The sequence below is a fragment of the Vicugna pacos genome, chromosome 14 (genome assembly GCF_048564905.1).
Source record: "Vicugna pacos chromosome 14, VicPac4, whole genome shotgun sequence".
In the NCBI taxonomy this organism is placed as follows: domain Eukaryota; kingdom Metazoa; phylum Chordata; class Mammalia; order Artiodactyla; family Camelidae; genus Vicugna; species Vicugna pacos.
Window position 1 is genome coordinate 72,256,119 of NC_133000.1, and position 22,688 is coordinate 72,278,806.

Consider the following 22,688-nt stretch of genomic DNA (forward strand, 5'->3'; position numbering starts at 1 on the left):
ACCTCTGACCTTCAGGACAGGCTTCTCAGCCCTGTTGTCCTCGGGGCTGGATGGTGCCTGTGCGGGGGGACGGCCTCGTGCTCTCCTGGTAGATGTCAGAGCCCAGGCCCTGGGAGACTTTCCCTCAAGGCTGGGTGGTGTGTCTGCTGCCTTGGTTTTAGTTCTGCCCTGTTTGTGGTGGCCTATGAGCAGCCCACGCAGGATCTCTCTTCCTGGACACTTCCTGCTCCCCTTCCCGAGCCCCCCGTTTTCGGAGCGGGCGGTTGCCTGCGGTTTTCTGCATTTTGTGCGGTGCTCAGCACACCTGTTGACTTCCTGTCTGGTGGACGACTACATGCCACTGTTGCATAAGTCCTCTTGCTCCAGTTCCCCTCTCATTTTCCCTCCTTCCTCTGCGTTTCTTTCAGGCAGAGCTGTGCCTCCTTTCCATAAACAACATCCTTTAAAACAGCTACTGTAGGCATAGGGTTTTTTAAGTCATAATGTGTAATGTTTTTATGTTCTGCTGTTTATGTGTAGAGTAACTCATCAGATGAAGTTTATTTTTGTTCTAGTTTGCTGCCCTGTACCTCTTTGCCGGCTCAGTTTCTTAACTATAGTGACATTATTTCTTATTTGAGGTAGAGGTGTTCGTATTATACGTGCATCTGGTACAAACAAGAGTGTTTTTGGTTTACAGATAGTTCCTCTGCCATTTCTAAAAGCATTTAATATTTACTTTAGAAAGGGTACCTTCTTTCCTAGAAAGCACTAACTTTTTTCGGGGGGGGGTCTTTTTTAGGGAAAGCTGCCAACGACAGGAATGACGATCACAAAGCTTGAGGACAGTGAAAATCATAGAAACGCGTTTGAAATAGCAGGTGAAGAAGGCTCAGACTTCGTGGGGGCCACCTGCCACGCTGTCGGGCAAGAGGCAGTGCCCTGGCTGTGTGCAGCCTCTGCCTGGCTCTCTCTAGGCTGGTGTCGAAGCGTCGTTGAGTCATCCCCGGGGGCGCGTGCGTGGGTGCTCGCTCCACCCATTTCCCCGTTTCAGCCTGAGCTGTGTCTCTTCCAGGGAGCATGATTGAGCGGATCTTGGTGTCCTGCAACAACCAGCAGGACCTCCACGAGTGGGTGGACCACCTGCAGAAGCAAACGAAGGTCACGTCTGTGGGAAACCCCACCATCAAGCCTCACTCTGTGCCGTCTCATACTGTAAGGGCTCCCGCACGCCTCCTGCCTCCGCACTCTGGGTCAGCCTTTGGTTCAGTGGTCAGCAAGTGGTCAGGTGCTTCCAAGCATAATCAGTATGTGGGTGCAGAAACCCAAGCACTTGGCTTGTGTTTCCGTTGAAGGCTTTTCTGAGAATTTTAATTGTATTTATTATATTCCATCAAAAAAAATACCCAAACAAATATTTATGGTGACGAAAAGGACCAGGTTCATGCCAAAGGCATTAAAATGTAATTTTTGACGTGTTGTTTTGGCTTTAAGAAATCTGTATCTTTTACTTAGTAAAACTCAACAGCTCTTTGACTTTATAGATATTTAAACATTTCAAAATAGATCAGCACCATAGTCTCAGTGTTTAAAACTTCTCTTTACTGGGATTCATGCTTAAGATACGGGTGTTGTCAAATCACCTGCACATTCATCAGCTTTACTGAACAGCGTTGAACCAGGCACCCTTCTCACAGGTGACCTAGGATCACCACATTTCCTGCTGGTGGGCTTTTCTGTCATCCTTACCAGATTGTTACGACCTTTACTAGGACTTCTCTGCCACTTCTTTCATCTCTGTGGTCCCCGTCCTCGGGGACACGTCTAGCTCAGGGAGGGCGGCTGCGGTGCAGCGTGGTGATCAAGGGTGCAGCATCTTACTTGATTTCTCCCAGCAGTTTGGGGTTAAAACTGTTGTTGTGCTTCAGCTGATGTTCCATTTTGAGTGGCTGTCCATCTATAACTTTTTCATACTTCAAAAAAAATGCTGAAGATGCTCAGCTTTCATGGGACTGAATTCATTCCAAGAACAGATGCGCTGTGTGTGTTTATAAGGAAAGGGACGTACCCGTTCGCTTAGATTGTCTGTAACAGCCTGAAACTAACCTTTATAAAGCTTCACATTGAGTAGCACCTCGCTCTGTGTCTGGACCCGGGCCTCTCGTGTTGCTTTTCGTGTCAGCCAGAGGCAAGGTCAGCTTTCTGGTGGCAGGGAGTTGGTGCTTGGCCACCACCACTTGGAGGGCGCGCTGCTTCACAGACTGGCTTTCGAAATGCTGTGTGTTCTTCGGGTGTTTCTCTTTGGGGGCATATGTATTCTCCCTGTGATCGGGCTGTGTCCAGCTTGAATAATACTCTAACTTTAGCATAAAATGTACCTCTCCTGACTGTTTCAAGTGAGGAGAAACAAAATCCAATGCTATGTGACAGTGTTACTGGAAGGGGTATTTTGCATAATTTCCTCTTTTTGTGAATTGTTTAGTTTGAAAACGTTTCTCGTGGTGGTTGTACAGGAAGTCACAAGACATGCATGCACGCTCACACACGTGTGCAAACACACACACGGACACATGCTGCAGTCTGTTGCTGCTTTTCTGGGATACGCAGCACCAGATGGCGCCTGGCCTTCCCCTTCAAGCACGTGTGTCAAGTCTTGTTCAGTTTTTGGAATGACGCCCTCACTCAGCCTTCCTGCTCACAGAGCCACTCAGCTCTTTCTCCTGTTAAGCATGCTTATTGTTTTGGGCTAATGTGAGGCCATTGGTTGGTTTTGAGTAGTTATTTATTTTATTCAACATTTTCTCATTTAATTGTCAGTGGGATGGAATATTTTTGGGTTTTCCAGGAATATAAGCTCCGTTAATGACATCCTTCTGAGGAATTAGATTCATATAACTTTGTTTTGATTAAAACTGATTTTTCTGAGAAAATGTCTTATCGAGGGATTGGCAGATTTTATCTGCAAAGAGACATAGTTAATGTTTTTGGCTTTTTAGGTAAATGTTACAATGCTGTTTTGCCTCTGTGATGCAAAAGCAGCCATTGAGAGGAATGGGCCTGACTGTGTCCCGGGAAATTTTCTTTTCTTTTTTTTTCAAAAACAGAGATCAGGCCCTAGTTTTGCCCCACCCCAAACCACCAGGAAATGGATTAATATAGGACTGGGGAGAATCACCTCCCCAGCGCAGGGAATACCTGTTCTTTCACAAAGTTCTGTATCTGGGTCTCAGAAATATGAAGTACCTTTGGTGAATGTGGCCCCTGGCAGTTTCTGCATCTGGACCCTCAGCCCCTGCTCCTCCTGATCTGAGCTCGGCCTGACCTGAAGCAGAACCAGAGACCGTGGCTCCCTGCTCGGCCCAAGTGGCTGGGAAGCCAAGTGCCTGAGCCAGAGATGCAGGAGAAACGATAACAACCGTGGTGGGGGGCATGTTTCACCGGCAGGGTTTTAGCAGAACTAAGCGTGTGCGTTGGGTCGAGGCTCCTCTGATGGGGACGGTGACGCTGTGTCTGCTCTATCCCGGCAGCTCCCCTCCCACTCCATCACCCCGTCCAGCAAGCACGCTGACAGCAAGCCAGTGCCGCTGACGCCCGCCTACCACACGCTGCCCCACCCCTCCCACCATGGCACCCCTCACACCACCATCAACTGGGGTCCCCTGGAGCCTCCGAAGACCCCCAAGCCATGGAGCCTGAGCTGCCTGCGACCCGCACCCCCACTCCGGCCCTCGGCGGCTCTCTGCTACAAGGAGGTGAGGTCCGGCTGGGCGGCTGGCACATTAGATTGGTGGCTCTGTGTTTCAGCCCAGTGAATGAGAAATGTGGAAAATCCCATGTTTCTGCCAGTGACATAAAAATACCAGGCAGCTTCCTCAGAACCGTGAAGGGTGTGCCTTCGTTCTCTCATGACTGCTTTCTGTGCTGTGGGGGCCTCTCTATGCCCACGTGGCCCGGTCTGGACTCCTGCTGCCGCAGGCCCAGGAGCTGGGAGGCTTCCCTTGGGCCTCCTCCTGGCCCTCCCTGAGCCTGAACCTGCTTTGGACTTGCAGTTCATGAGGGCTCGCCCTTGTGCATGCTGTTCTGCTGTGTGTGTTCTGAGCTCTTGCCCAGAGCCTGCATTGAGTCCCCAGAAGCTCCCTGAGGTGGAGAGAAGGCTTCCCCAAAACGGGGATGAAGGCAGCTCTCCTGTTGTGCCAGAGAGATCACAGTGCTTCTACGGGTGCCCTGCAGGGTGAAACGTTTCTGGGGAGAAGAGGAAGGGCCTCGGGAGATACTCTGCAGAGTATCTGCGCGTTGAGGAAGCTGACGATTGAAATGAGTGTGGCTATGACAGGTGTGAGCCTGCGCCCGAGCGGGCTTTGCTCGGGGTGGACTTGGGCTTGGCCTGAAGCACTGTGGGCGAGGCTAGCGTGAGCAGGGCTGTGAGCGTGGTGAGCACCATTGCCTGGTTTGTGCCTTCACGAGGCCGCATTTGTCAAAGGACCTAGAGCAGATCCTCCATCCTTGCTGGTGGCCCTAAGTATTTTAAGATAAATAGAAAAACACAACATAAACTATAATTAGTTCTTTGTTTCTTGCGCTTAATGAATTTTAGTTTTTATGAAGTACGTTTTGCCAGTGGCCCTGTGCCCAGTCAGAAGTGTCTTTGCCCCGGGCGGTTCCTTGAAGAGTGCCCTACTGTTACTCCCCAGCTCAGAGCTGCAGGTGTGCGGGCTTCGTTCCTAGGGGGGAGCGGTGGGGCAGAGGAGAGAGAGAAAGGCCTGGAGAGGTGTGGCACTGAATGTGCCCGGTGTGGCGGGGCACCTCGGAGCCCCGCTCAGGAGTGGTCTCCCCCACCAGTGCTCTGCCTGCTCCACCTCCGTCCCTTGCACTCGGGGAAGTCTAGGGCTCATGCTGCATTTACTTTTTCGGGGACTAATTTCTGCTGTGTTTTCAGAGCTTTTGAAATCCCTGCTTTCACAGAGATGATGTTGAAGAGATGCCTTTAGAAGCTGGGCCCTGCTCTCTCTGTGCTTTTCATCTGATCCATCCCATAGCCCAGGGCACCTTCTGCTTCTTGGTTTCTCATCCAAAGGTTCACCAGTGCTTTATGCAGTTTAAGTGATGCAGCAGGTTGCCTTTTTTTGATACGGCTATTCAGTGCATCCTGACAATCAAGAGCTTGCCCTCCTTGCCTGCCGTGGTCGTTGGGCTTGGTCCTGCTCTGTTTTCTGCCTCCCCCTTCTGCTCGGTTTTTAGGAGACGTGTTGCAGAGGTGAGGGTAGACCACTGCGCTGGGAACCCGCCGCTGAACGGTTCTGGGCTCGTGTCGTCTGTGCGCCTCTGTGCTCGAGCCCAGGGGCTGATCTGACCCCCTTTTCCCGTCCCTTGAGGCTTCAGATGTTTTCCTGAAGGGGTTGTGTTTACTTACCTTCCTTAAGAAGTAGCCTATGTTTCCTCCTCTCTTTCCGGTTGGCTGCAGCAGGTGGGTCCACCCCGGAACCACAGGCGCGGCTCCCTGTGCAGGCGGCGGCCAGCTGCCTCTCCCTGTCCTGGCGCTGCCAGCCCGCCTCGCCTCCGGGGTGATGTCCTGTGCTGGTGGCGCCGAGCCTGTCGCCCTGCTTGTTTCCAGTTAATGCTTCTCCAGCGGCTCTGGGAAGTCAGAGCGCGATGGGGTGGGAAGCCCCATCCTCACAGCCGCCCCCTTCCCCGCGGGGTGTGTCAGCGCTTCCCTCTCCTTCCCAGGATCTCAGTAAGAGCCCCAAGACCATGAAGAAGCTGCTCCCCAAGCGCAAACCTGAGCGGAAGCCTTCGGATGAGGAGTTCGCCCTGAGGAAAAGTGAGCGCACCCGCGTGGGGGGTGGGGGCGGCGGGGGCAGCCAGGGTGCGGGGTGGGAACAGCACGGACGCTGCCCGCAGGAAGGAGAGACGGGTCCGTGCCGAACCCCCACCCCGAGATAGCTCTCTGTGCGGGTCCCCTGCCCTGGGCACCTCCACCTGGAGGGCCTCCACTGCGGGCCCCATCTCTCCCAGAAGCTGTGAGATGCCCAAGGCTCGTGGACTTGAGCTCCGGCCTCCCCCAGGGCACCCCGCACACAAAGATGCTGGGCTGACAGTGGCGCCAGGAGAGCAGTCCCCAGGGATGAGTTCCCTGCCCACAGGGAGCTGGCCCTTCCTGCTGCCTTCTGCATCTGCTCGCTCCCCGCCCCCACGGCTGTCACCAGGCTCTGTGAATTTCTGGAGCTTGGCTCGTCCCCTGCACAGCCACTTGGGACCCTCAGAGATTCATTGCCAAAAGAAGGCTTTAGTCAGAAGTCCAGGAGCCCACGTCAGCTGTCGCCCGAGGAAGGAGGTGGCTTGGTGTGGTGGCTGCGGGTGGGACCTCCCCGTCTCAGTGTAGGGGATGGCAGCCGTGGGGAGGTCACGGCCTGCAGGCCTCTCAGGGTGAGCCCTCCCCGCCTGTCCCTGAGGTCCCTGTAGCAGCCACAGCCCTGCCGTCCTGACGGCCGTTTCCCTCAGATGGGGGCTGCAGAGCAGTGCAGCACCCCCGGACCCCCGATGAAACCAGGGTGAGGCCCACCGCTCCCGTGCGGAGGGTCCCGCCTGGGCTGAACACCAGCTCCCCACGTGCAGCTGCAGACCGTGCCTCATGGACCCTTCCTCCTGCAGCCGTGCTGAGCGCCTTGTGTGCGCAGGCGCTGAGTGAGTGTGGGGTCCGGCTGCTCCCTGGCAGATGGGATACAGTGCCCTCCTGTGTACCAGTGAACCCCTGCCCCGTGGGGTCCCTCCCGTGGTGAAGCAGGAGCCAAGCCAGGCCAACGATAGCCCTGTTGCGGTGAAGTGCTGAAGTGCGGGGAGGGAGGCTGCCGGTGTTTTGGGAGGGGAGGGGCCACGAGGCCAGTGGAGCAGATGTCTTTGGGGGAGAGCTCCCAGGCATGGACTGCAGGGACCCCCAGGCAGGACCCCCACAGTTCTTTCCAGGGACCCCTGCACCGACCCCAGGGTAACAGTGAGAGATGGTCCCAGACGTGCTTTGAGTGAACCGACAGTTTCAGTTCAGTTGTGAACAGAGGGCTCATTGGGGCTGGCTTGGGTATTTTAGGACAACTGATCCTTGTCTTGAGAGCAGGCAGGGCAGCGGCAGTGGGTCAGGGAGACCAGGTGGGAGGCTGCGCCGTGGTCCAGGTGAGGACAACATCCAGGGGAGCGTGGACAGACTCTGAGCTGTAGCCTGCAGCGTTGTTTTTAACGAGGGCAGCTTTGCCCCTAGGAGGCACTTAGGGGTGACTGGGACGTTTTCGGTTGCCACAGTTGGGTGAGGGTGCTGCCGCCCCTCAGTGAGTAGAGGCCAGAGCTGGTGCTCAGCACCCGGCAGCGTCCCGCCTGGGCCAGCCCCCTGGCAGAGAGCGAGCTGACCCTACGTGTCCAGAGCGCTGGGGCTGAGAAGTGCGGCGCCTGGGCTGTGCTGTTGGGTCAGATGCAGGGCGTGAGAGGGTGAGGCTTTCAGCCTGCGCACCTGCCAGATGAGGAGCAGGCAGCGAGGCCCAGGGCCTGAGGCCCCGGGGAAGGGCTGGGCTGGTGGTGGAAAGTCCCGAGTTCTCCGCGCTTCTGTGTTTTTTTCAAGCTGTGAGACTGAATAGATGGAAGAGAAAGACAGGGAGAGTCTTAGGTGAGCTGGCAGAGGAGACTTGAAGGAGGGACCGGAGTTTTCTGTGAGTTGGGGGAGAGCTCTCGCCTGCATGCCCTCTGTAGCTCGTGCCTGTGTGGCAAGTATTTAGCGAACTTGATAGCTTTGGGTTACACTCTGATTTCCTAAGTGATTTTCACCTTTGTGACGTTCAGGGCCCTAGAGATTTTCCTAGTTCGTGGAACAGTCTGCCACATAGAAGCTGCGTGCTGTCCTCTTGTCCACCTGCTGTCTCTGAGCCCTGTGCTGGGAGGCGGCTCTGGGAGGGCGTTCAGCACAGCGTCCCAGGAGGCCGGCCCTTCCTGGCCTTGTCGTGCTGTCCCTGCGCTTGCGTGACGCGAGTGTGCCTGTCCCGCCTGAAAACAGCAATCCGATCACACCAGCTGGACCCTTGCTGTCGCTCAGAGGTCGTTTTCCGCAGGCAGAAGGGTGACTTGCCCTGGAAGTTTCCTTGCAGCGTGTCCTGGAGGGAAGCTAGTTAAATGTTATTACGGAAACCTGTTCAGCGACTGGTCCCAGCTCGTGAAATTCAAGTCCGTTTCTCAATAAGCTCTTGGTGCTGAAATTCATCTTCAGTCAGGAGTACTTGGCCCGCCTTGCATGTGTCCATCTTACAATCATGAAATGGTGTTGAGGCTTCTTGATACAGTGACTCCATTCTCCCCACGTGGCTGTGTGAGCGTAGCTGGGCTTTTTAAAGTAAGTATTTAAGTAACATCTTAGAAACTGTAGAAGAATCTACAAAAGCAGGTCACAGAGTTTAACCATGTGACAGCATGGCGTGTGCTGGGTGTGAGGGGGTGTGCCCTGTCCGCAGACAACCGGTGAGATGCCCTTAGTCTGGAAGGCTCCACCCGCCATGCCTGTGACCCCTGAGCCTGGACGAAGCCAGGATCTGGAGTGACTTCTTCAAGCTGCAGGTTGTCTCTAGATTTCCTGGATTAAGTCTCCACTAGGAATTTGGATCAGAGGAAATGCTCCTTTCTTTTAAAGCCTTTGGTAAATATGGTCAAGTGGCCTTTCCGAGGATTGTCCCCGTCTCCGCCCCCCAAATGTGGGTGGAGGGGTCTCCTTTCTGACGCTCACGTCCACACTGAGGACTGTCGTGCTTTCTGCCTGTTGTCAGGCTGGTATGTGAAAACGTGGTTCTTCGTTTTAATTGTCACTTCTTGGTGAGAATGAATGTTTTTGTGTTCTGTGCTCTCTTCTGAATTGTTCTTGTTTGTAGCCTTTTCTCACAGGTTGAGGGGTATACTGTTTTTCTTGTGGATTACTAAGACAATTTATATACATTTAGAGTATTAATCCTTTGCCAGATACATTGCAGAGAAAAAATACATAGAAAAAGTAAAAACGCTTTTAAGAATAACTGTCTTATGACTACTGGAAAACAGTTACCCGACAGGAAAACAAAAGGGGAGATGGCTGCTTGTCGCCCTTGTGGGTCAAGTTGATCAGCGTTCACTTAGTGAGCTGTCGCAGTGGTTTCTGCCCCGTGACGTGTCGTGTGTCCCCGGACAGGCACGGCTGCGCTGGAGGAAGACGCCCAGATTCTGAAAGTCATCGAGGCTTACTGCACAAGCGCCAAAACGCGGCAGACGCTCAATTCAAGTAAGTTTCCCGGGAGCCTCCCGGGGCTCATGGTGCTTCCTTTTGCTTCAGGTCGTGATCTAAGGAAACAGCCATTGGGCCGCGTGCAGGCTCAACAGCATGGTCCCCCATAAGGGTGCTTCCGTGGCCTGGCAACGTAGGGCATGGCTTCTTCCCCCCAGCATCCCTCAGTCATTGGGAAGGGTTTGAGCTGTCAGTAAAATGACCGGTTTCTAGAGAATGTTCCACTGGGAAACCTGCGAGGATCAGGTCCTGCGAGGAATTGTGAAGCTCTCTTTGGCTTAGCGAGCATGTGTTCGAAGACGGAGATTCATTCAGCTCCGCTATTTAAGCTGTTTAAACTACGAGTGTGGTGGTGGAATTTTCCTTTTTTCTTTTTTTGGCTTTATAGAATTGTCAAAAATAAAGCCTAGAGTAAGAATTCTTTTAGCAGCCCCCACCCTCTTTAAAACGGTCACACTTAAAAATTTTTGGAAACAGACACCAGTGAATGTGTTGGTAGATTTCAGTGCCACTGAACTTACCTGCATCTTATGCATAACGTCTTAAGTGGAAAAAGCTTAATCTGTTGTGTGAACAGTAAAAAGCTGGGCTCTTTTTTTTTTAACTTGCCCAGCAGTGGAGAGCGGAGCGCAGGGTGGCGGCAGGTGTGGCCGTGCGTGCGGTTTGCTTAGGAGAGAGGGGCTCCCGCCCCTCCCCCCTTCTTTCATACTGGACAACTTACATGTCACTTCCAACTTAAACACTTGGTTTCCGTTAGATTTGGTAGTTTTGGTTCTCTTTCCGTCTCGACTTCAGGCGAAGCGCTCACCTCGTTTTCACCGCCTGCAAAGTGGTGGTTCGAATCAGTGTCGCGTCTGTTGTAAACTGACTCTGGGGGGAAAAACAGGTGGGAGAAGGAATTTTCAACTGCTTTGGCTTGTGTTAAAGATGACTGTGGCTATGAGGACAGGGCTAGTAGGATTAAACCCTGGGTGGAATCTGCAGATGATCTAGAACCTTCTTTAAGGCTGGTGTTGTACATGTCCCACCTCTGATGTTCAGACTTCTGGTCCGTTCTCTGTCTGGTCAGCAGAGCAGGAGAAAAGTGGAAAGGCCTGATTGTGTGGTGGGTCTGCTGAGAACTGAGCGATGATTTGTGAATACAGGCTGTTGTTGTTTTAAGACATTACAGTTTCATATATTTGGTAAGAAAAATTGTTTTTTAAGTAATAGGCTAAAAATGTGACCATAGTTCTTTGGGTTTTGAATTTGAGATTTTTAAAAAATTACTCACCTCAACTTCAATTGTTTGAAATAAAATTTGAACTTGTTGGGCTCAGGTGAACAGGCTAGGTGATCTGAGCTGTGTGTGTGTTTGTGTGAGCTGAGATTCTTTGTCGCGGAGACAATGCCCTGATGTGCCGTGGTTGCCGGCAGGGTAGCCCGGGGCGGGTGTGGACCTCACCACCTTGCACCTGCGCAGGAGCAGCACTGGGCAGCACGCCGATTCTTGTTTTTAATGACATCATGGGCTACCACTCTGGGACTTTGGAGGGCTTACAGTCACATATGGCCTTAAACTTGACGTTCTCAAGAGCAGGCAGGAGGGGGAAACGGATCCCTTGTGCTGGGAAGGTGTGTATTTAAGACACCCAGGAATGGGGCTGGGTGAAAGCAGCTCTCTCCCATCTCGCCTGAAGTTCAGTGCTGTTCAGGGTGTGTGGACGCCGAGGAGACACTCGGCCAGGCATCGTGAGTGCTGATTTCTTTCTCAGGGTGTCGTGGCTTCACAGACGGTAGGGATTTGGTCGGTGGGACCCAGGCTGGTCCACTGCCTGTTCTTGTTACGTCTTGGGAATGGGTCAACCTTTGCTCAGAAGCAGGAACAGAACGGAGCCAGAGGGGCCCCTGGTGCCCCCCAAGTGTGACCCCAGCACCCTCTCCTGGCCCATTCCAGCCTGCACCCCAACCCACAGCTGCCCGGCCAGCCTCATCGCTCGCAGTCGCCAGCCACTTATGGGCTCGTTTCTGTTCTTCACTTCGTGCCCGCTTCCTCCTGCCGTCCTCCTCACAGAGCGGCGCTGCCTGCTCAAGCCTCCTGTCCCAGGGGGTCGATGGCGTTTGCACAGACTCCCTGGCCGAGTGCCGGCGAGCCCTAGGGGAGACAGGCTAACTCTGCAGGTGGAGGAGTGACGGGCAGAGGCAGGGGGGCCCTGTTTCGCCCCTTTCTCCACCTGAACGTGTCATAGGCGTCACAGTTGGGTAAGGTAAGTTTAGACCCCGCTGGTAAGATGACGTCAGGAGATTTACAGCCCGGGAAGCAGACAGCTGGAGAAAGGAGCCCGAAACCCGTGGAAGGATTTTGCACCCAGTGCATCCACTTCATGAATGGGGAATAGGTTTTAATTAAGCCCATAAATGGTGCCTTTCACAAATAATGTCCTAAATGAGACTGTTGATCGAATGTGTAGCAGAATTGGTTGACTTGTCGCATGTCTTTAGAATTACCTTGTGGACACGGGCTTGGTTTGTTAAAAAAAAAAATAAGTGAGCACTTTATAGCAGTAGGTTTAAACAAGGAGCACTCTGGAAACAGTATCATGATTCAGGTTTATTTAAATAATTGCTCTAGTTTTATTCTAAAGGTTGTGCTAATTAATAAATTCGTTATTAAAACCCAGCCATAAATAAGGAGAAGTGAACATTGTTGCCAATTTGTAACAGTATTTTCTCTTTCCCTTCTCTTCCCGTCACCTTTTGCTTTTGTTTCCATGTTTTTGGTTGTGGCTCCCCTGCCGTCCTTCTGCTCTCCCCTCCTCTGCCTGTCCCCTGTCTGCCCCCCCCCCCGTCTTAGCATGGCAAGGCACTGACCTGATGCATAATCACGTCTTGGCTGACGACGACCAGTCAAGCCTAGACTCCCTGGGTCGTCGCAGCAGCCTTTCCCGCTTGGAGCCTTCAGACCCCTCGGAAGACTCTGACTATGACAGTATATGGACAGCCCATAGTTACAGGATGGGTTCTACATCTCGTAAGAGCTGTTGCTCATATATCTCTCACCAGAACTAACGCACTTCTGAGCTTTCCTTAACGATGCTTGTACCGCAGCCTGCTTTTCTTAGATGTTTTCTTGCTGTTTCTTGTCTCTTTTATGTGATATTTTAACAACTTTGGAGAGCGTTTCTGCTATTTCCCATTGTACTTTGTGGAGGCTTAACTGCCTGTTGGAGTGTCCACCCAAGTTCCTGACCGTGGAAGGGGACCCTGTGCGCACACAGCCTCGACCTGAGGGTCTTCTCTCAGTGCTGGTTTGCAGCCCCAGAGGGTTGGGTTTTTATTGCCCGTGTAGCACCTGTCTCATTTTTTTTTTAGATCAGCTGTATGAACACTTTTGTATTTTATACTGAAACCACAAAGGTTTGTGATATAAGTGCCAGCGACACGGAAGGCACCCTGGCCTTCTGTGCAGGGATCTAAGTTTTATGTGTCCTGGACACAGCGATGCAGGAGAGATGAGAAGAAACGCGTCTGGAGTCCTGAGTCCAGTTCAGACGGCCGAGTGCCGGGCCTCTGCAGGGTGCCGTGTGACCACAGAGAGCCCTTGCTGGCGTGGCTGCTGTATCTCTGGGCAGGAGCGGGAGGGCTTGTCCACACCCCCACCGTGTGTTCCCGTGTCCCCGCTTCCCCGCAGCCCAGACACCCACTCATCGCACCACACCTTCCTCAGTTGGAGTAATTTCTCATTAAAGTCACTTGGCAGGCCTGCACCACTCCACTGGAGGACTAGCGTCCAGCCTCTGAGCGTGTAGTTCTGGCTGTGTCACAGGGGCATCTGGTGTGCGTGCCTGAGAGGGAGAGGGCTGGGCCTCAGTCACAGCGGGGCCGCGCCCCACCGCCCACATCTGTACTCACTGCCTGTGACGGACACGTGTGTGTTTTCAGCCGCGAGCTGCAGGGAAACCACTTGCAACCACCCAGTGGAATGGGACCACCCTTGATTGTTGTGGGGGGTTCAGTTGGCTGCAACTTACTCAGCTGCCATGTAACTCAACTTACAAGAACATCTCACATCTGAGGGCGCCCCCACTTTCCTGGGATTTGTTGTAAGGTAATTTCTCTGCCCTCACTCAGACTGATTTCTGCCTCGGCAAGAACTGAAAGTGCCACGTGGCGGTCCACACGGGTCACTGCTGGGGGAGGGAGCGTGTGCTCCCTTGCGTGCTCTCCTTGGGGTTCCATGGGAGCGAAGGGCTCAGCGTTAAGGACGCCCTGAAACCAGCTTCAGAAAACGAGATGCCATGATCAGTTGGGAGTAATGATTTCTCCTCTCTTCAGGGTGGCCGTGACCCTCTGCTCCCACCGCACCTCCTGAGCCCGGCCCGTGTGTTCAGTGCTCTGCCCTCGTTAGCGCAGAGACGACTCTGGCGCGCTCGGCCCTCGTGTCCTGGGAGCTGGCCCCGCTGCTCACGGCCCCGCGGTGCCGGCACCCTCCCGTGCCGCTCAGACAGCCCGCGGTTCCAGGACCGCGCAGTGGAGGCGCTGGGAGAGCGGCCCCTCCGGATGCCTATCTGTTCCCAGTGGCTGCCGAGCTGCCCACTTTGGGGAGTTGCGTTCGCTTTTAAAACAATCCATGCGACTAGGAAGCTGAGGAGCAGCCCTCCGAGTTAGAGCCCAGTGCTGACCCGCTGGAGAGGGGTCTGTCTGCGTCCAGCCAGATCGCAGATGGAGTGGTAGGAGAAGCAACTGCAGAGTTCACGCGCCCGCCACCTCGCAGCGAGTGAGGCAGTTCTGGCTTCTCTCACACCGCGTCGGGCGGTCCACGACCGCTTTTCTGGCGCTTGTCGCCGACTCGTCTGCTCGGAGGCCGCGGTGCGTGCTGGCTTTCCTGCCGCCGCCGCCCTCGGTCAGGCTGCTCGTCTGTGCCAGTGCCGTGTGGCCCACGGCAGCACAGCACTTGCCGCCCTGGGTTCCCCTGGACGCCGGCTGTCACTTGGGCTGTCCCGATGAGACGTTTGCATTGGTATTCTTTACGCCAAAGGTGTGACATTTTCCCATGATTCTTTTTTTGTACCAGTTAAAGCCCTTTTGATACTGATTTTTGTTGAACAGCCTGGCTGTTTGTCTGTTTGGCACCGTGAGCTCTTGTGACCTGGTTGGCAGTATTGGTGCCCCGGCTTGAAAATGGCTCTCACGTGGCGGTGGTGACGCGGCATCCGGAGGCCGGGGCTTCCCCACTGTGGGACTTGAGTTATGCCGCAGTAGTATCTTACGTGTAAGCAGTTCTGTAACTCCATGTGCACGGTTAGTGTTACCACGGAAGGGTGAGGCATCTGACCTGGGAGGTAGGTCTAAGCTGTTACTGGGCCCTTTGCAAACGGCCTCAGTGGTGTTTCCACTGAATCGACACTTGCCACAAGCATATGCTATATTAAGTATGTGTTTTGCCTAAAATTGCCAAAACACAGTGACATGTATATAGTGGTATAAGACCTTGAAAAAATCTATATATTGTGTTTTTTATCTGTGAACAGGAAAGCCACTGTAAGTGGGTGACCACCGTTGGACACTCAGTTGGATGTACCCCTGAATGTTGCATTGTATTGTACAGTATGCATATTGTTTGTGGTTGCATATGGCAATGAAGTGTTTGTTTTATAAAAAAGACATCTGTTATGTACAGTTGAAATAAATTTTGCATTTGCTAGCCTGTGGCTTTTACTGTTTGTTACACGGTGGGGGGAGCAGCCTAGCCCGCAGGTCAGTGCGAGCCGCCTGTCTGAGGTGGCGCCTTCCGCAGGGGGCCGGGCAGTGGAGCGCTTCGTATCTGCCTGGACAGCAAAACTTGCATGTTCTTAGGTTAAATACGTTCTGGATGATACAGGATCATTCCTTGTGCGTTTTTATTTCATCTGTTTCCCTCTAATTTTCTTAAAACAAGTTGTAAATCACTGGGAGATTTGTTTTCAGAAAGAGTTCTCTCCCTCTGGGCAGGGGTGGAGGGGGTAGGGAGGAGGCTGCATAAATGGAAAAAAGCCTAACCGTAGACGTTCTTACTTAGACGAAGGTCAGGTTTTAATTTTGTGTGGTGAAGTGCATGTCCAGCTGACTAGGAACAGCAAGATTGGAAGGAAGGAAAAGACGCACCTTCGGCAGGTGCAGGGCCAGGACCAGTGATGCTCACATGCACGTTGTCCTCTGAAGGGGGTCCTCGTGTTCTGTTTTGTTTCAGGAAAAATGAATTTGAATCTTACGGCCATAAATAACAAAGTGGCCTTTCAGAGAGATTTTATTAAGTAGATTTTTCTTAGTGTAATACTTTGTTTCATTCTGAAAGTTGCTTAAGTTGCCATTGAGTATAATGAGATGCAGACCTCAGGAAGGTTACCAACTGGAGAAGCCATGTGAGTCTGCAGACGCACCAGCCGCCGGCCAGACAAGCAGATGTTCTTTGCTGACAAACCTCCTGTTTTTAGGCTTTTTGTGCAGGCCAGCCAGCTCCCTCATGCGTGTGCACACAGCGCTGCTGCCCGGATCTGAGGGCCGCGTGTCATCAGCTCAGGCGGGAGGTGGTGCTCTGGCAGCCCGGACCGCGCCCGGGGCCTGAGGCCTGCTGCTTGCTGCCTGGGCCAGTCCTCTGTCCACAGTGATGTTACGTCCCTCTGTGTTTCTCAGACTGAGGTCCACGGTTCTCCGGGGGGTCTGTGACCGCTTTAGGGGACAGGGTTCTAAGCATGGCTCCAGCTTCTGGGTGCCACATCTGAGCCAGCTCACGCCTGGCTCCTGCCCCGCCTCCAGCTGTGCGGTGCAGGGCGACCCCTGCTGGTGGCGGTGCAGAACTGCCACGTGCTTGTTGGGGGGCCGTGGCTGCTGGGTTGGTGGCAACGAGTATTATTCATTATGTTCACCCCCACGCTGAACAGCAGCGGAGCCAAGCAGCATTCACGTGTGTTCACAGACACAGGCGGGGTTGTGGGCCAGTCTCGCACTCCCCAGTTGTCCAGAATGCTGCGGAACGTTGATAGATGGGCACTCGGACACATTTAGGAAATGCCGAAGTTAGATGGGGATTTTTGCTGAAAGCCTCAAACATGCTAGATGTGCGCTGTGAGTCTCCAGGAGGTGGCTACAGCATTCAGCGTTTTGCAAAATTACGTGTTGCAGAATCCCAGTTATCGCTTGGAAACACACAACTGTGTGTTGAGAAAGCACAGGCCTGGAGTGCGATGGAAGCTTCATGAATGCGCCCATCTGGGTCTCGGCCCCTTTCGGAGGTTCTGAGACAAGCGGCAGAACTGCCTTCGGTGGTGGTGCTGCCGAGTGGCTTCTCCGAGCCAAGCAACTCAGAGAAAAGTTCCGCGACAGCTGGACAGATACCAAAGTGGTCTTTGAGCTCTACTTTCTAAAACTTCTGTTTTTATAGAAACAGCCAACTTCTTTATAAACCTGGCTGGAGGATGTTCCTTTGGTGTTTACTGACGACTGTCGGATCTTTCCCGTCATTTTAGAAAAGGACATTGTGTTGAGACCAGGCAGGTAACTGGCACCCCATGGGTTTCTGTGCAGGCTGAGCAGGAATCTGTCTACAGCCCCCCGGCTCACCATCACATCCATCGGTGGCACTTCTCAGTACATCCTGTCTGTGACAGAACCTTCTCGTGCTTGCCTGTCTGTGGTCCGCTGCCACTCTCTCCTGTGGCTTTGCGTGTTTGCAGACGTTAAGGGTGGCATCTTGCACACGCCGCTGGTGACCTGGTCTCACGGGTTTAGTGGCCTGACTCAGTCGCTACCTAATGGAATTTCAGGCTTTATATTTACGGTTTCGTTTGACAGAAGAGATCTATGAAATGTTCAGTTTTCAGTTAGTCCTCAGAACAGCTCTGCAGAGGCAGCTGGTTTTGTTGTTCTGTCTTCCGGGTGACGGAACTGAGGCTCTGTGCTTGGGTGACGGGCTGGCTCCTGCGTCCCGGGAACTCCAGCACCTGCACGACAGCCCCTGCACCCCGACCCACTTCTTCCCTAAGTGGACGTGCCTTGTGATTCTACTGTATATGTCACTTGAAGAACTTACTGCTGCAAACACAGAATGTAGATGGGTTGCCTCAGGAGCTGGAAGATGCAAAATGATTGAAAAGACACAGGATTTAATCTTCCTGAAGTGCTATTGCATCAAAACCGTTTCCAGCCTGTTGTCTCGTTAGCGCATCGGGAGAAATGCTGTGTCTCAGACAGTGCTGACGGACGCGCACTGACAGCTCTCGATTTGACCCTGATGCGGCGGCTGTCTGGGCACAAAGCTGCTGATGGTGGGAACCCTCAGCCCTCGGGAATGGAGTGGTCTCGAGCCATCTGCCTGCGTCTCTTTCCAAGGGACTGAGCGAGCCTTTTGCTCTCTGTACACGTGGTACCCACATCTGAATCTTTAGGAATCCTTGTCAGTTTCTAAGGAAAATAGCGCGAGCTACCTTCTCCTGATAAAAACGTGGGTGACGTTTGCATTCGTGCTGGAAGGGGGACCATCTGGACCTTCAGAGCTCTTGACCCGGCCAGGGCCTTGTGCTTCCTTGTGATGTGTGTCATGGACCAGTTTCTTTCTTAAGCAGTATTTTCCCACGTGGCCCGGATATCCCGGCAGTGTTTCCTCTTTACTGAGAAAGGCCCAGAATACAGTGAGCCTGCCAGCCGCGCGCAGAGGGACCTGGGAAAGGCGGTCCTCCGGGAGGTGATTCTTGTCGGCCTGACGGAGTCTTTTAGAACGTGTCCCTTTCTGGGCCCACGTCTTGCAGGGCATCACCATCTGTCTGAAGAGCCCTCCCCTGGCCCTGCAGGTCACTGTGACGGGGTGGGGTGTGAGCTGGGTGTCCCCCCCCCCACCGCTGGCCATGGGGCCGCTGCTCCAGGATCTGCAATCTCCGTGTGAACCCCAGACCACTAGCGGGGCCATCTTTGAAGTAGCAGTTGACAGATTTAAGGACAGATCCACCTGCTCGGTACGGTCGTGACAGAATTCTGAGGACTGCATTGGATCTTCCTCCTGAGGTTCTCAGGGCACGTCACAGCCCTTCCTTTGCTGGTGTAAGACGTCTGTTTATCTCTGCGCAGAAGTTCGCCCTGTATAACGTGGACTCGTACTTGCTCCCCGGAGCTCAGTCTTCTGACAGGGCCTGGATGACAGGAGGAGGCCAGCACCCGCCCTGCTGGGCTCCGCAGAGCGGGCCGGGGTGGGGGGAGCTGGTGTCTGTCTGCAGACGCCCAGACGGCAGCGGGGGGAGGACGGCTGGGGCCGGGAAGCCAGGGTCCCTGTCCCTGCGGCCTGCTGCCGCAGAGGTGACGGGCGCGTGCTCTCTGGACCCCGGTAGCGTTTTGTGAGCCTCTCGTCATTGGGCTTTGACTGTAACTGTCAGTCTTGTTCTGTCCAGGGGGGTATAGGCTCCCAGTAAGACGCTGGTGAGACCCTTACGTCCTGTCTTAGCATTTGTGCTACACCGAATGTGTGTCCTCCCGTGAGGTGCCATCCTGAACGGCAGGGACACCAGCAGAAACAAGGTCGAGCAGGCTGAAGCACCGTCTCCGTGATTGGTGAGCACCTGCCAGACCTCAGGTGTGCTTTCAAGGGAGAAACGCTGCACTTGTGTCAGTGGCACAGCAGGCGTCTGCTGGAGGAGTCCCTCCTCAAAGGTGCATCTGATGTGATGTTTCAGAAACGTAAATGGGACGCTTGTGCCATACAGCCTTTTAAAAAGAGTATTTTCTTCTTTGCATCCTTAATCTTATTTAAATCTTACTTAATTTTATTGAAAACTAAATTTAAATCTTAACCTTATTTAAATCTGATTCAGGATTGTATTCTCGCTTTTCACATTTTAAAATGGGTTGGGTTTCCCAGTTAATGTCTGCCTTTTGCATGTTTCTGGGCCCCTGTCCTGGGTAAGCTTCTATGCCGGGTGTTGGTTAAATGACAGAAACATTCCTCTGACACTGTAAACAGCTTACTTTCCTCCACTTGGAAAAAAAATAAAGTTGATATTCCAGGGAATGTAGAATAAAGTTTCCATAAGAGAACCAAGTAATCAACTTCACTTTCTCTAAACTGTGTCCTGTACCATCGTTAGCTGTGGCCGTGGGGTTTAATGTTGTAAGTGCTGGCTCACTGGCTCGATAAACGCCTGGGGTAGGTGTCCTGTGTGGTCTGCTGGATGTTTCTGAAATTCCTGGAATAATATGGCTCAAAATTTGGTTGATTTGAGTATTTATCCCCACCCCCCCAACTTGCATATTTCTTTCAAAATAGCCAGGGTGATGTGGTGAGAATCTTCAACTTACTACCTGGTTAAAATTTCAGGGATTAAAGTACCCACAATGCAGATTCGGAAACTGAAGCTTAATAAATTGCAAGAAAGGCTACTGTCTCCTTTCCTCTGTGATGCTTTAGGCGTGAAGAAGACTGGGCTCGGTACACAGAGGTAGAGAAAATTGGTAAAAGTTGCCCTTCGCTGTTTTATCTAGAAAATACATTTTTTAACGTACTGGAATTAACCCTTGGAATTTAATATTAATAATTACGTAGTGCTGTGTAGTCAGTTCTGGCTTCAGTTCTGTCATCGTGTTTACCCGTGTGCATGTTTTTCTTTCTTCTTTAATGGTGACAGGTTCTCGCAAAGAGTCAGCACCACAGGTTCTGCTTCCCGAGGAAGAGAAGATCATAGTGGAGGAGACGAGGAGTAACGGGCAGACGGTGATAGAAGAAAAGTAAGATGCGGCCGGTGTTGGGCGCGGCCAGGGGCGGCCTGGGCTGAGGGCGGGGCAGCCGCGCGCGCCCGGCCCTGCCTCCTTCAGGAGCCTTCTGTTCCGTTTCAGGAGCCTCGTTGACACTGTGTACGCGCTGAAGGACGAGGTCCAGGAGTTAAGGCAGGTGAGTGGGCCCTCATTTGGTTTTAATCTTTTTTTTTTAGCGGGGGACAAAAGAAAAACAGTGTGTTAGACACAGAAGCCAGGTGTCGGCACAGTGACGCGGAAAGGAGCGCCTCTGTCAGAACTCGGGTCCCAGCAGCAGGTCAGAATGGTTGGTCTTCTGTACACGTGACACACCAGAAACTGAGTCTCCAGAGTGACTCGTTTAAACCTTCTTTTTGCTGCACTGTTTTTGACGTCATAAACCACCTCAAATTTGCCTGGAAGAATCACGCAGGAGACCTGAAGCTCCATCTGGGTAGAATTTCTGTCGGGGGCCCCCAGACCATCCTCTGCCGCTTCCTGGTGTGGCGCGTGGTCCCTGTTCCGGGGAAGCCGTGGGAACCGGCCAGGCGCACACTGTGTGTCTGTGCGGGGTCTGTGTGTCCGAGGAGGGGCGGCCGGAGCACAGCATGGCCTGGGCTGGACAGGCCGGGGGGGTCCCCACGCGCAGCGCTGCCCTCGGCCACCCGCCGACGACTCCCTCTCGCCGTCGGGGCCTCTGTGCTTCACTCAGCAGGGGGCACGTCTGTGAGCCGGGGGCGCTGCGTGCGGCCTTGGGGGCGCAGATGTGCGTCCGATAACCCGGCCCCTGCCCCCTTGTGTAACCCTGCATATAAGACCACCATGGCCTTGGAAGGAGCAGGCAGGACGCAGGGGTGCCTTTGTCGTGTTCGGCCGTTCTCTGAGGCTTTGTCAGCGAGTGGAGATGTCGGGCCTGTGCGCCTGGGAGCTGCTGCACGTCCGCTGGGCGTCTGGGGGTCCTGGTCAGCGCACCCCTGGCTGCAGCGCACAGTGGCCCCTAGTCTCCTGGGGAGGGGGTGTCCTTGTTGGTGCCAGAGGTGGCTCATGCCCTGTGCTCTGCTCGCTTACAGGACAACAAGAAGATGAAGAAGTCTCTGGAGGAGGAGCAGCGAGCCCGCAAGGACCTGGAGAAGCTGGTGCGGAAAGTTCTCAAGAACATGAACGACCCTGCTTGGGATGAGACCAACCTCTGAGGGGCGTCCTCGCCTCTTTCCTGAAGACTAGTCACGGCCGGCCAGAGCCCCGGGACCCCGTGGTGCGACATTTGGGGCCGCAGGGCGGGGCTGGACCAACGCCCACCTGCGTTCTGTGCGAGGAAAGCCGGAGTCCGACTCGTGCAGAGCACGGCCACGCCGTTCTGAAGCATCGTGAGGTAGAGACACTGAGGGCCGGACGGTGAGACTCCTGCTCTGCTGACGCCTCCGTACCTCGTTTTGCAATAAGCACGGCGACGGACTGCAAGCCTGGTCTGTCAGGCCTCGTGGAATATACATAAATGTCACGCACGCGTTTCCTGTAAATGCTCTCTTCTGAATGCATATCCGTGGTGGTTGAATCTGGGCCTTTGCTGGTGCCAGAATCTCCTTCCACCAGGCTCAGTGGTCCCGCGCACGGGGGGGTTGAGCTCAGGCACCCGGGAGTCCGGCGTGTCTCCCTGCGGGGGCGCAGGTGATTCGGGGAGACGCCTGGTTGTCCAGCCCCGCGTGTCCGTGGGGCTCTGAGACACTTACCACGCCAGCCTGGCCGGGCAGTTCACCTCGTTGGTACCTGCACGATGCCGTCATCCCACATGAAAGTCCCCAGGGAAGGCAGTGTCGCAGGCGGCGGTGCGCAGGGCTCTGGGCCTCAGCCCCGGACCGGAGTAGCCATGCCCGCCGCCAGGTGCTCAGCGGCAGGTGCGCCTGCCCCTGACATGGTGAGCTTCGGAGCGCGTCCCCCGCTGGGGATCAGAGGACCTGACGTGTGGGGTGGTCTGACGCTCGACAGGGCCCACAGCTTTGCCCTCCCCCGAGAGGGCGAGCTTCACTGGAGCCTGTAAATAACATGTGCTATTTATCCACATCGCTGGGGCCTGAGGACCCGAGGCAGGCTGGGCGCTGTTCCTCTGAGGCCTGCTCCGCCCTCAGGCGCCTGCGGCTGCAGGGAGGTACTTTCGCTCTGGCAGGAACAAAGCAATAAACGTCTCAGATTCCCCTCGGTGAGGGAAGTTGAAACGCAGGCCCCTCCCTCCCAGCCCCGCCGCCACGTCCAGATGGCAGAGGAGATGGGGGAGACCCCTCTGGGCTGGGGCTCCAGGACCCTCCGTGTCCAGTCAGGAAACCGTCAGAGGCGGGACAACGGTGTTGGGCCCCGTGCTCTCCCCTTGCTCTGCTGAAGAGGTCATTTTTAAAGTGAGATAAACTTAAAGAGGACAAATGTCGTATCTTAAAAAAAAAACCCGAATCACAGCACTGTGCACTAGAGACGGCTCAAATACCCATTTGGCATCAGGTGTGACTTGGCGATTTGTCATCTGGGGTTCAAGTGACCCTTCATGGGGTCGTCTGGTGTCCAGGGACCAGGCAGCTTGGGGCAGCTGGTCGTCTGGGTGCCCATGGTCCCCGCGGCCCCCGCGGCCCCCGCCGCGCTCTCAGCTCCCTGCACAGTGGTCACCTGCCCAGCAGGTGTGTCTGGGCAGCGGCATTGACCTGCCCACACA

General features: G+C 54.1%; 1 protein-coding gene across 16 annotated transcripts in view; it reads left to right on the forward strand.

Moving 5' to 3' along the window:
• Positions 1-21,510, forward strand: part of ARHGEF7 (Rho guanine nucleotide exchange factor 7) — a 101,701-nt gene extending 80,191 nt beyond the window's left edge. For 9 of the 16 annotated variants that reach the window (XM_072976540.1, XM_072976542.1, XM_072976543.1 and 6 more), the window contains 9 exons: positions 782-860; positions 1,055-1,194; positions 3,507-3,731; positions 5,704-5,797; positions 9,167-9,256; positions 12,093-12,269; positions 19,885-19,984; positions 20,093-20,147; positions 21,061-21,510. In XM_072976540.1, coding sequence (XP_072832641.1) covers positions 782-860; positions 1,055-1,194; positions 3,507-3,731; positions 5,704-5,797; positions 9,167-9,256; positions 12,093-12,269; positions 19,885-19,984; positions 20,093-20,147; positions 21,061-21,183 — 1,083 coding nt within the window. In that variant the 3' untranslated portion in view covers positions 21,184-21,510. Of the gene's footprint in view, positions 1-781; positions 861-1,054; positions 1,195-3,506; positions 3,732-5,703; positions 5,798-9,166; positions 9,257-12,092; positions 12,270-13,573; positions 14,943-19,577; positions 19,712-19,884; positions 19,986-20,092; positions 20,148-21,060 lie in introns of those variants that run through there. The other 7 variants (XM_072976536.1, XM_072976539.1, XM_072976549.1 and 4 more) reach the window with 5 other exon arrangements.
• The last annotated feature ends 1,178 nt before the right edge of the window (positions 21,511-22,688 follow it).